Source organism: Gekko japonicus, unplaced genomic scaffold, assembly GCF_001447785.1.
Source record: "Gekko japonicus isolate JY-2015 unplaced genomic scaffold, Gekko_japonicus_V1.1 scaffold405, whole genome shotgun sequence".
Taxonomy (NCBI): Eukaryota; Metazoa; Chordata; class Lepidosauria; order Squamata; family Gekkonidae; genus Gekko; species Gekko japonicus.
The window spans coordinates 629,258-642,885 of NW_015175982.1; the positions used below are offsets into that span (position 1 = coordinate 629,258).

Below are 13,628 nucleotides of genomic sequence, written 5' to 3' on the forward strand. Positions count from 1 at the left end.
AGTAGGTAAAGCCCCCCAAGCAGCCTAAATCTGGTCACACCCATCAGCTTCACGCGCAAGTGCTTGACAGGTGTCTGGCAAACCCTTTTTACGTACAGACTACTGGGAACAAATGTGTTCTATGAAAATATTCAGTCTCCCCAAACTGAGCAGCATTCAGATCTACCTTCAAGCAAAACGAGGCAACTGGAAAAGGTAAAGACCATGCCCTTAACCTGGCATTCTGGACTTACCATCGCCGCTGTTTCCATAGCAGCTTCATCCTGGGCGCGGGGAGCACCCATCTTCCGTTTCTCTGCTTCTCCCTGGGCGAGTGGAGGAGGGTGGGAAGGCAGGTGGGGGGGGGGAAACAATCAGACTAGAAGTGAGGATCTCTGATCCACGCATCCCGCAAGCAGGGAGTGACGGCAGGATGGTTCCAAGGAAAAGGAAACATCAAAACAAACGCTCTCCCCGCACACTGACCAAGCCGCCCCAGGAGGGGAGACCACTGGCCCCTGGTGCTGCAGGGACCAGGGTGGCCCCGGCAGAGCAAACGCGTCCAACTGGCCTGCTCTGGACCGCTCACGAGAGAAAGACAGGAGAAAGAGAAAGAAACACAGGAGGGATTGCTCCCGATAGCACTCTCAGGTTCTGGCGGGGAGGCCCAGACAGAAAGGCTCTGCTCGCAGGGGAAGGAGGAGCAGGAGGGAAAGAAGGAAGCGGGAGGAGTAACTCACAGGGCTGCCCGACTCTCGCTCCTGCCCTTTCTGGCCGTGCAGACTGCTGATCTCAGTCTGGGAACCAGAGTGTGAGACGCCCTCAAAGAAGCGCCTGCAGAAGAAACAGACGGACAGACAGAGAGACAGACAGACAGACAGACAGACAGAAAGAGAAGTGAGGAAGAAGTGAAGTCACCGTGACCCCAGCTCAAAGCCCTCCTCCGCCTCTGCGCCCACGGGCAAACCCGCCACCAGAGCCCGGAAGCTTTATGGTGATACAAAAAGACAGACAAAGAAGGGGCAGGGCCTGGTGAGCAGCATTAAAGAACAAAACCACAAAAAAACCCTTGAGTACAGAAGGGATGCAAGCAGTGTTCCCTCTAAGCTGAGTTAGTGTGAGCTAGCTCACAATCCTTTAGCCTCCAGCTCACACATTTTTGTCTCAGCTCAGGAAGGATGGCTCCAGAGCACACTAATTAATGCAGTAGCCAAATCGCTCACTCACAACTTCAATGCCAGTAGCTCACAAAGTAGAATTTTGGCTCACAAGACTCCACAGCTTAGAGGGAACATTGGATGCAAGAGAGCAGAGCGCCTCTATTCCCAGCCAGGAAAGGTTGTTGCCCCCCCTGCCCTTCCTCCTGCATCAACTAGAACCTCTCTGCGCAGGCAAACAGGAATCCTCGATCTGGGAAACTGGGGAGCTCCCAAACTACAGGATGCTAAGGCATAAAACAGATGAGACGGCGTCTTCATGTCTGCCACAGGGCTGCCGCTGCCACTATTTTAAAAGCCTAAAATGGGCATTTTTACGTTACCTATTTTAGGCTTCAATAGGATGGTGGTGGCCCTGTGGCATTCTCATGTCCAGTCGGGCCCTGAATAACAATGGAGAGCTTAACCAGACATGATGCTTTCCACACACACACGCTCACAGAGAACTTGGAAGTGCTGGTTCCATTTGGTTATGGCCTCTGAACATGGAGGCTGTTGCTCCTCCCTCACTGGTTAAGAACAGCAGACTCTAATCTGAAGAGCCGGGTTTGATGCCACTCTCCTCCACATGAAGCCTGCTGGGTTACTTTGGGCCAGTCACAGTTCTCTCAGAACTCTCTCAGCCCCTCCTGCCTCACAAGGTGCGTGTTGTGGGGAGAGGAAGGGAAAGGTGAGTGCAAGCTGCTTTGAGACTCCTTTGGGCAGAAAAAAGAGGGATATAAAAACCAACTCTTCTTCTTATTCTTCTTGAAGGGGAAAAAAAACTTTTACCTTGAGGCAGGGACAAAAAAGGAGTCACAAATCTTCTGCTTGGAAAGAAGGAAATGAGGAAACTGAAAATTCAGAGAGGACCAAGAAGAGGATGTTAGAAGATGTACCAAGAGGATGAAGAGCCACCACTGCCTTTGCCAAACGCATTCTTTCCCCCAACTCCCTGCCATCCTCCCCCCCCGCTACACCCTGCACTATGAAATGCCTCTGGGGAGAGAAGAAGCCCACGTGTTGTGTTGTCCTCCCCTTCCCTACCTCTCCCGCTCCCCCCCCCCCAGCCCCTTCTCTTTGTGTCTCATAGCGGGATTTTCAAAATTTCCCCATGTTCATCTTTCCAAGCACAATTACGATTCCCTTTTCCCCCTGTCCTCCAAGGTTTTCCCTTCTATCCTGGAAGAGCGATGACCACCACACTGAGTGGTTATAATTAGATGGACACAGTGCTTTAAAGCCACCTGCGCACATATCCTATTAGGCCCTTACCAGAAGCCTGAGGCAAAGAGGGACAATGCGAACAGCACTTCTCTGGCTCAAAGCATGCCCTGATGCACAACCAAGTCACAGGATCTGAACGGAGGACGGGTCTGACCTGCCTTCTGCTCCCCCACGTAGTGCAGGTGCCACATGTTCTGAGAGGACATAGTTCCCCATTTGATGCGTATGGCATAGTCTGGACTGGGGTCTCTAATACAGTGCCCACGGGCAGCATGGTCCCCCCCCAACACCTTTCCTGGCACCTACCAAGTGTTTCTTGAAAGTGGGCAGGTTCAGATGGGCCTTTCCCCCCCAGCAGAACTTCTGACTGGCTGTTGGGGATCTTACAGGCTGTGCAGATTTTGTAGAGGTTGCTTTGGCAAGAGCTGCCAACACAGAACAAGGATCTTCACAGCACGACCAAAGGTCGTGCAAGAAAATATTTTAAAGCAATACATTCATTTTAAAAGGCATCTTGTTATGCAGAGCTTCTGTCTGAAATGTTGAAGAGTTTCTGTGAAGAAATGCATTTTTCCCCCTGGGAGGTTTGCAAGGAGCGAAATTGTGTTTTAACAGTTTTTTCCCCCTCTAGGCAGACACCAGGCCAGGAAGGAGGAAGTCAGTCAGTGGCTTTCCAGGCTCACCTCAGCTACTTCTTAAGATAGGCTAATTGTTGTTCAGTCGCACAGTCAAGTCCTGCTCTTCGCGACCCCATGGACCAGATCCCGCCAGGCCCTCCTGTCTTCTGCCATCCTCTGAAGTTTGCTCAATTTCATCTTCGTTGCATCTATGACACTGTCTAACCATCTCATCCTTTGCCGTCCCCATCTTCTTTGACCTTCAATCTTTCCCAGCATCGGGGTCTTCTCCAGTGAGTGCTCCCTTCTCATTTGGTGGCCAAAGTATTTGAGCTTCAGTTTCATTATCTGGCCTTCCAGGGAACAGTCAGGGTTGATTTCCTTTAGGATTGACTGATTTGATCTTCTTGCAGTCCAAGGGGCTCTCAAGATATGCTAATAGGTCTAGCTAAAGACAATGGCATGGTCAAGCTCTTCCCCTTCTTCAAGTAGGGAACACAGACTTGGAGGGCTTTAGGCTAGAACGGATCCAAGAATAATCTCCAGGAAGAGGCCCTAGGAAATGCTTCTCTGAAATGGTGTGACTTGGTCAGTGGGTGGAGAAAGAGATATGACAAAAACTCCTTGCAACAGGAAGGAGGGCTCTTTTTCTTGGGTGCTGAGGCCATGAGAGGAGACAGGACTCCTAACTAAGGAGGCAGCTATTGACCACAGATGACACAAAGTTTGCAGATGACACAAAATTAGGTGGGATTGCTAATTCTGAAGAAGACAGAGTCAGGATTTCAAAATGATCTAGATAGGCTGGAACAGTGGGCTGAGACAAATAAAATGAATTTCAATAGAGACAAGTGCAAAGTCCTACACTTAGGTACAAAAAATCAAAGGCATAGATATAAAATGGGAGGGACTTAGCTTGACAGCAGCACATGTGAAAGGGATCTAGGTGTTCTGGTTGATCACAAGCTAAACATGAGCCTGCAGTGCGATGTGGCTGTGAAGAAAGCTAATGCAATCTTAGGATGCATTAACAGAAGCATTGTGTCCAGATCAAGGGAGGTGGTAGTTCTGCTCTATTCTGCTATGGTCAGGCCCCACCTGGAGTACTGTGTCCAGTTTTGGGCACCACATTTTAGGAAGGATGTTGACAAGATCGAGCATGTCCAGAAGAGGGCAACCAGGATGGGGAGAGGGTTGGAATCCAAGTCTTATGAGGAAAGGCTGAAAGAGTTGGGTATGTTTAGCCTGGGAAAGAGAAGGCTTAGAGGGGACATGATTGCAGTCTTCAAGTATTTGAAGGGCTGTCATGTAGAAGATGGAGCAGATCTATTCTCTCTTGTTCCGGATTGCAAGACTAGATCTAATGGGTGGAAATTACAAGGGAGTCGTTACCAGCTAAATATCAGGAGAAACTTCCTAACTGTAAGAGTGGTTGAGCAGTGGAACAGTCTGCCTCGGGAGGTGGTGGATGCTCCTTTGCTGGACATTTTCAAGCGAAGGCTGGACGACCATCTTTCGGGTATGTTGTAGGTATTTAGGGCTATCTTTCAGTATATTCCTGCAGAGTGCAGGGGGTTGGACTGGATGACCCACAAGGTCCCTTCCAACTCTAATATTCTATGATTCTATGACCATGTGATTGGCCTGGAGAGCTGAAGGAGAGCTGAAGGAAGCCTCAAGATAATGGTAACTATGTAGAGATCTGTAACTTCTTGAAGCTACAGAGCCTGTCCTATATTTCAATAGTTGATAGGGCATGTATACAGAGAGAGAGAGAGAGAGAGAGAGAGAGAGAGAGAGAAAGTGCTTTTTACCTATTTCTTTTGTATCCTTTGCTCAATTTGGTGCTGTGCTAAAAGTATGCGTATTCTCTTTTAATAAATATTTTATAACTTTTAATGCTGGTAGTGGTTCTCTGTACCACACAGACCTCCATCATCTCAGACACACTATTTTAAAAGGAGCTCCAGGAGGAAGGCAGGCAGCTGGCAAGTGGTTATTCCTCCAGGGGCACACAAGGCAGTAATCCTTCCCCAGCGTGACCAGGCACTGGGCAGTGGGAGACACAGAGGCAAGGCCTCAGATCTTGGAAGAGAAGCTGGGAGTCTTAACCCTACCTGCTTCTGTACAAAGGTCAGGTGGTCGTGGCAATCTATCCTGAGAGTGGAAGAAAAGGCTCTCTCTAGAAGGGCAGGGTGGAATAGGGCCTGCAGGCCAGAGAAGGCAGTTCCGCCACAGTTACTATGAGTTATTCACCATCTCACTCCAACATTTTGCAGTTGGCCCCGCCTCCTGTGGCAACTACTTTGTGGCTGTGCCCACCATCCTGTGTCAAAATTCCAAAGGTGCCCACAGGCTCAAAAAGGTGGGGAGGCCCTGGTCCTGACTGTCCTTTCCACACCACTTCCTTCTGCATCAGAAACAACACTTCTTACCACCACGGACACAACTTAACCATCAGAAACAAGACTGAGCACTGCTGTACATTTAAGGAAGCATGTGTATCACAAAGGGACAGTGGCCAAAGGGGCCTAAAGCACAAAGTCAACTGAAAAATAAGCTGGGAAAATGTTAATTGGTAACTGACTTAAAATGCCAGGCACCAGAAAGGACAATGTGCACGACAATTCCAGGCTGCTGCCACTGTGTGGCAGAAGAGGAAGAAGGAGACGTCTCAGGCACTTCCAGCTTGCATCCCACCCCCAGCTATGACGGAGAAGAGGCAGGTGCAGCCATGCTGCAACACAGAGCCCTCCAGCAGGCAGCACAGGCTCCTGGCATCATTGGACTGGCCCAGGATAAGGACTACGGCAACCTTGCTGAAGCTAAGCAAGTCGAAGATCTTGTCAATGGCTGCACAGGGAGACCTTCTGGGGACTAGGTTGCCTCAAATTCCATGACAGATGGCAGGCAGAATACAAACGAAATAAAATAAACCATGGGTAAATTAATGAGATGGGAAGGCTCGGTTCAAAACTCAGCTTGGGCATAAATAGAGTCAAGGGACTGCTGCTATCTCAGCCTCATTTCCATTGTGGGGATAACTCTGGCCTGCCTTGCAGGTATGGTGTAAAGACTGCTGAGGTACTTATGAAGGCCTACTTCCTCTTGTTAGAAAAAAAGGTTTCTTTCAAAACTTCTCCACAATGCCTAAATAGTGCTGGGGAGAGGGGGAACAGCTCAGTCTGCTTAGCAGGAAGTGTCAGATTGAATTCCAAGCATTTATTGTTCAAAAGGGGTGGGATAGACCCTGCACGAGACCCCAGAGTCTCACTACTGGCTGGAGCATGTAATAATGGACTAGATCGACCAATGATTACGATACCACAGAAAGCAGCTTCATCAATGTTACACAAAGCAAACAGACCTCGGTGTCAGTCAAGACTAGCAACAATAGAGTAGTAACACCATATATAGATTCCACAAGTAAATCTATATAGTATGTGTATATTTTATCAGAGTGCAATAAACAAAAAAGAATAATGTGTCAATATCTCATTAACGTCTCATATAGTATGTGGGTGACTCTTGAAAAAGACTGCAAAACAGTACTTTACCAGTGGACCATGGACTTTGCCACTGTATCTGATATTTATACTTACTAAATACCTTGTACTATATCCTTGTACTATATTTATACAGAAGCAGTACTGTATATATATATATGGTATTATTTATTGTTGTTAGTCTTGACTGACACCGAGGTCTGTTTGCTTTGTGTAACTTTCCCACTCTTGTGGGAAAGATTATATGTCTTAGTATTGGGTGACACATGTACAAGGCTGCTTTGATATTTGTGACTTTCCACTGATACTTGTGATTTTCCAGTTGTGAATTTGTGAAACTTACATGATGACTTGTTGATGAATGCATAATGATAGATATATAGTTATTGAATGAGACATTAAATGGGATATTGACACATGGTTTTACATTTTTGTTGTTTATTGCACATTGATATAATATACACATATAGATTTACTTGTGGAGTCTATATATGGTGTTGTTAGTCTTGACTGACACCGAGGTCTGTTTGCTTTGTATAACATTGATGAAGCTGCTTTCTGTGGTATCGTATCATCGTATTGTTGATAGTCATAACTGTTAAACAGCAGCAACACAAATGCATGTGGAACACCAAATCTAAACCGATCTTTATCCCCCAAATCATGCTTCCAATACAAAAAAAAGCTTGCTGCAGAGCAAGAGTGCCATTGTTTGCCAACTCCAACACAACTGATTCTAGCAGTTAAGCAGGTAATGCCATCAGGCTGATGAAGCCTGAAGTGAGAATATATGGTAAATGGATGCTGATCAAGGAAGTTCCTAGGAATTGTACAGGAACTGTCTCTGTCTCTACAAATAAGGTCAACAGGCTTCAGAATCATTCCTTTGGTCACCTATGGTGAATAAAAATGGCCTCCAGGTGATCAGGTAGGGGAAACTCCAGTAAAATCGATGAGTCGTTAAGATCACCAAAGAGCTGCAAATAGCATACATGGGCATATATGGTAGGAAGACTTGTAGCCTTTGTGGCTTCTTTGCAAAGGTGAAGGACGCCCATTGTGTCCCACGGCACTCAGGACCACCTGAGATGGGCTTCCACTTCTATCCCCCAACCCCACACTCATGCACAACGTTTAGGATACAGGAAGAATTTCCTAGCAGCTCAGCCACAACTATGTCATTCTGTTTCCTCAAAACTCTTCCACTAAGCAATATTCTCAGCCGCAGCAATGAGAAAGACCTCCTTCTAGCATCTAATAGTTGGAGGTGAGCATGTATTGAACCTAAAGGACTGAGAGAGATAGAAAATGGAATATACACAAACGTATTCTACTTCTCCCATTGCCATACAATCACCCAAAGGTCCACCAGAGAACGCTACCTGGTCCACAGGATAACAGGCAATTTAAACACTGCTAACAACAAAACAGTGTTCTTGCTCCCTTCCCTTTTCTCTCTCCCCTGCTTCTACAGGCAAGAAGGCCAGTTACAAAGGAGGGATGGATGAGAACAGTAACACCTTCTTTCAGTTGGAGCCGTTTCCCACTGAGGTACTTTGCTGCTCTATCAATCCCTGCTGGTCCACTGCAGTTTACGCAGGGCTCTCTATCAGCCTGTCAAATCCAAGGTCAGCCTCAAGTTATCAGCATCCATCAAAGAACTGTTTTACAGCCCCAAATCTCCCTTTTCCAAGCAAATGAATCAAAATGCAGAAGCCGTCTCATAAGTCATTGCTTTGGCACCCTGGCGTTAGGGCACCATTAAGGAGTCAAGCTCTGCTATGGGAAAGGAAACTAGATTTCCCATTTTTAGCAGTGACTCAAAGTGGAGACTACCTTACCTTTGAGGAGGGAGGAGAATAAACAACGCCCTGAGATGGGCAAAGCCAAGTTTTCGCACTGAATCCAGAGGTAGCTAGGCCTCTGTTTCTCCTGCCAGTTCTTACCTTAGGGTGGGCTTTGGAGTGCTGTGGACGCTTTCGTTATCTTCTATCTCAGGACCACTGTCACTGTTGTTGCATTCCTCTAGGCTATCGTAAAGGAGACCCAAGTCTTCCTCCACTTCTTGAGTCTGATCCACTGGATCAGAATCCAAAACCTGTAGAATCAGAAGCCAAAGAAGGAAAAATACCAGCTAATAGCAAACAGTCAGAATGGCACTTCTTCATTCTTGGAAGAGGGACATTTGTGACCTAAAGAACATGGGTCCAAACACCATACCGCTGGTGATAACAGAAACCTTGAGTGGCATTTAGGGGTCCGCACACATACACACACACACACACACTAATCGGGATTTTTTTGGATTCGGATATGTTGGACTCCAAAAAAATTGGGATTCTCGAAAAACCTGAATTCCAATACCAGGAAGGTATTTGTATTTGGGTTTTTCCAGAAATCCTGATTTTTCCAGCTACATTATACCTTATGGGACCATTATAGTCAATGGGGAATCTATTTGAGGGTATCCAGGGGTCTGGGGACTGTTTTTTGAGGTAGAGGCACCAAAATTTCAGCATAGCTTCTGGTACCTCTCCTCAAAAGACCCCCAAGTTTAAAAAAAATTAGATCTGGGGGTCCAATTCTATGGGCCCCCAAAGAAGGTGCCCCCACCCTCCATTGTTTTCAGTGGAGAGGGAAAAGAAAGCATTTAAGGGAAGGCACTGGTTTTGCTGGACCTGCTGAGCACTCTGTACATGGGCTGGCTTTTCTGGGCTTGAAACCCTGCCACTTGGATTTGTTGAGGTGGCATTGGTTCTGCTGGGCACTCTGTACCTGCACTGGCTGTGCTAGCCTTGCAACCTGCCCTCCCCCCGCTTGGATTTGTTGAGCTGGCATTGCCACAGTGGTGCTGGTTCTGCAAAAATGCCTCCCCCTCGCTCTCTACTGCAGACACTCTCTGGTTTGACATCAGTCCCTGTTTTTTGGAAATAATGGAGGATGGGGGCAACTTCTTTGGGGGCCCATGAATTTCGACCTCTTGCTCCAATATTTTGGAAAAATGGGGAATCTTTTGAGTAGAGGTACCAGAAGCTACACTGAAATATGGAGCCTCTATCTCAAATATTAGCCCCCCCAGACCCCCACATACCCCCAGATAGATTCCTCATTATAGCCTATGGGGATCATTGACTATAATGGTCCTCAAGGGCTATAATGGAGCCAAAGGCATTTAAAGGTATCATGGGCCCTTTAGATGTGTTTGTGAAGCTGCAGCTTCACCGAGAATAGCATTTAAAGAGAGTGCACTCTCTTTAACACCATTTAATTGTCGCTATTGTGTTTTCCCGGATAATCCGGATTTTGTGGGGGATTATTAGGTTTTGGCCATGTTCAATAGCCGAAAATATAACCCTCTCTGTATCTGGTTGAAAGAATAGCTGATAAATACCAATAAGGTATTTTCTGGCTATTTTTCCAACTTGGACAAAGCCAAATGCATACCCCCAAGTGGTATTAACTGCCCTTTCCCTTGTGACAAAGAAGCCCTCGTATGGCACCAAGAACAGGGAAACAGCAGAATGGGGTGGAGTGGCACTAGGGGCAGCCTTCTGCCAAAGGGACTCAGGCATGTCACCGCTACAGTTCTAAGACATCAAAACATCTGTCAGCCTCTGCAGCAGGCACCAGATTTTAGACAGAATTATTCACAGGAGTTTGCAGAAGACCAGCCACCAAGAGTTCAGCCAGTACTCCATGAAGGAACACATATTTGCTCTCCAAGTTCATAAGAGAACCCCTGAAACCCCATTTCTGCTTTGTCAAGAAGGCTGAACATTTTTTTTTTCTTCAGAAACCTCTTTCCTTTACCTTTCCAAGACAGAACTATGTCACAGCAAAACCAGCTCCTCTCAACAGAGTTTGCAGTGAGAATTGCATTTAGTACAATCAGGGCTTTTTTTTGTAGAAAAAGCCCAGCAGGAACTCATTAGCATAATATGCCACACCCAACAACAGAAACCATTAGCATATTAGGCCACACCCATGACAACACAGCTCATTAGCATATTAGGCCACACCCCACGTGTTACCAAAAGTGTGGTCATCCAACCACACCCACCTTTTGCTTCGTATTCTGTTTACTTTGTTGTCAAAACCCAGGGCTTTTTTTTGTAGCAGGAACTTCTTTGCATGTTAGGCCACCCCTAATGTAGCCAATCCTAATGAGTGTCTGCTGTTAGGTGTAGCCTATTATGCTAATGAGTTCCTGCTGGGCGTGGCCAACTCAGAAGCCAGCCGGAACTCCGTTCCTGTGCGTTCCTGCCCAAAAATAGACCTAAGTACAATCTTTTAACCCATGAAAATGCAAAATTAAAGAAGAGAATACAAATTCTGCCTCTTAGATGAAACTGCTGCATGCGTAGAGAGTCCGTTTGTTCCCATGGGGAAGGCTCAAGCTTAGTTAAGACCCAGTGAGACCTAGGATTGGCTCCCCTGTCCTTTTTAAAATTAGTTAAAATCAGCTGCTGGGGGGAGGGGTGATTCAGATCGGAGCTAAAGTGATTTCCCAGTACATCTATTTCCCTATACAAATGGTAGCGTCTGCCCCCCCCCAAAAAAAGCTGCACTATTGCAACCAAGATAAAAACACAACTGAGGTGGGGGGAGGAAGAGAGATTTGCATTGAGAAAATGGTGTCATAGGAGAGGGTTAAACCTCCAGAACTGTGGCACCAATCCAAACAACCTGCCACAAAGCTGCTTTTAAATGATTTTTAAAAACTGCGGAGATCACAGATCTCTCTGCAACCTGTCTAAATGTGGGCCCTTAGTAGCACGACTGCTTTCTGCAGCAAGAGTGTAAAAACACATTCCATGTTTAAGCCCATATGCTTTTACATTGACAAATGGTGTCTGCATATAGTGTGTTCTGTCCATCTGCCTGGAATGCAAGAAAACCGAGGAACTCTTCAGCTCGCCAAGAACTCTGCTGATGCAAGCCCTTCGTCCTCAAGGGTATTGTTCCGTCAGCTTCAGTGAGAGTGGCCTGACCTGAGTTCACCCTGCTGAAAAGATGCGCTGCAGCTATTATATTACCCCGTTGCTTCAGTGGCATGCACGTGGTCAGCCTCACGCATTAGGGGGACTGCTGAAACTTAGCCCAAATTCCTAGGTTTAAGCCTTAGCATCTTCAACTGAGGGGATTTCAAAGCAGCAGGGCTGGGAAACCGGGCATGCCCATGAGCCTTCTGAGCCGGGCAAGAGACTTCATGATACTACATCAGCCATTAGACTGATTCAGCTCAGGGTGGCCCTTGGGTAACACAGTCCAGGGGTTGTGCCCCAAAAAACCTGTCTATCCTTCAACCTGTAACTCAGTCACCACAGCTGTGAACATGGCTTCATTTCTTGGCATGATGACCAACAGATGAGTATGTGAACTGACTGCACTGAAAAGCACTGCATTGGAAAGTTCTGCCTCTTCAAACGCTGCTGCAGTCAACCAGAGACAGACAGACAGTGAGAGACCATGTTTAGAACACTAGAGGAGGATGGGGCTCAAATCCTCATTCTCCCACAAAGCCTACCAGGCAGCCTTTGGCCAGTCACTCTTTCTCAGACCTCACAGGACAGACAAAAGGCAACACTTCTTTACACAGAGAGTGATTAAAATGTTGAATTCCCCACCAGAGGATGTCCGGATGGCCACAGGAATAGATGGCTTTAAAAGGAGATTAGACAGATTCAGGGAGGATGGGTCTATCAGTGGCTACCAGCAGAGGCAGTCAACCTCTGAATCCTAATGCCAGGAAGCACCATCAGGGGAAGGCCTCAGCCTCTAGGCCCTGTTGTTGGCCCTCCAGAGGAACTGGTTGGCCACTGTGTGAGACAGGAGGCTGGACTAGATGGACCACTGGTCTGATCCTACAGGCCTGTTATGTCCTTATGTTATTGTGAAGATAAAATATGAGGAGAATAGTTGTGGTACAGCAGATAGAGGCTCAAGACTAGGATCCGGGACACCCAAGCTCAAATCCTCACTCTGCCACGGAAGCTCGCCGGCTGACCTTGGGTCAGTCACACACACTTCCTAACCCACCTCACAGGAGAATGATGTAAGCCACTTTGGGACCCAATGGGGGAAGAAGGCAGGGTATAAATGAACTGAATAGATGGGGGCAGAGAAGAGACATTTAGCTGGATGGGCGTTTTAAAAAAGGCAAGACAAAAAAAAAAGACTATATGGCTGTGAATTTGGCCTCAGGAGTTAGGTGAACACTTTTTAAACAACAAGTCCCTCACAACCTGACAGAGCTTTTTCTCTAGTAGAGGTACCAGGATGGCAGTGCAAGTTTTTCTTAGAAAGGGACTGTGATTGCTGGAGTATTTTCTACCTAGAAAGCAGGCTGCACCACACACCCCAAGGCAAAGTAAATTCTGCGGGGGATCTATCTCAGCTCCCCTAACACGGTGACCTGTTGGAGCCAGGACGTGCTGGCCACACTCCAAGACTGTGTTTTTCAGCTATTCAGTAACTAGACCACAACAGCCGATCTCCCTGTTCCAGCTGCAGCCTTTGCTAACTCTTCTGATCAATGTGATGCAGTCAAACAGATGGAATCCCACCTTAAGGCAACCTGGGCCCCCTAACAGCATCTGCCATACCTGGCACTGAAAACCTTAATTATGACAGCTGGAAGAAAGACCCAGACCAAAAAAGATACTAAATAATACAATAAAAGACAAATATATTGGCCATAGGGAAGTGTATGGCAGGAAATACTTTCTGGTCCCAAAAATGGTGGCTTTAAACAGCACGTTAATGACATCCGCAGATTTTACTAATGAGAAAAGCTGTGAATGCTAAATGAGGACGAGGAAGTGATAAAAGTGGGCCGAGCAAGATTTTCAAAAGGAAACAGCAAGCGCTGGCTACAAGGCAAGCGTGGGAGGGAGGGAGGCGCCCAGCTAGTCTACTTCTCATGCATGAGAGTGGGGCAGAGAAGGGGGGGCCTTGGAAATCCCATCTGCGCATTGCCAGGAACACATCAACATATTAAGCTGCCATACACAGTGTGTCTAGATCAAGATGGGTATTTGTGTTATTCTGTCTGTAGCAGCAGAAAAGAGCAAGAGTCCAATAGCACCTTAAAGACTAACAAA

General features: G+C 46.9%; 1 protein-coding gene across 1 annotated transcript in view; it reads right to left on the bottom strand.

Annotated features, from left to right (window-relative positions):
* LOC107123071 (phosphofurin acidic cluster sorting protein 1-like) overlaps positions 1-13,628 on the bottom strand; it is a 68,272-nt gene that overhangs the window by 16,804 nt on the left and 37,840 nt on the right. Inside the window, exons 9-11 of the mRNA XM_015426244.1 lie at positions 8,472-8,623; positions 720-813; positions 234-305 (exon numbers count right to left, since the gene is read on the bottom strand). Of these exons, the coding sequence (XP_015281730.1) occupies positions 234-305; positions 720-813; positions 8,472-8,623 (318 nt within the window). The remainder of the gene's footprint in view (positions 1-233; positions 306-719; positions 814-8,471; positions 8,624-13,628) is intronic.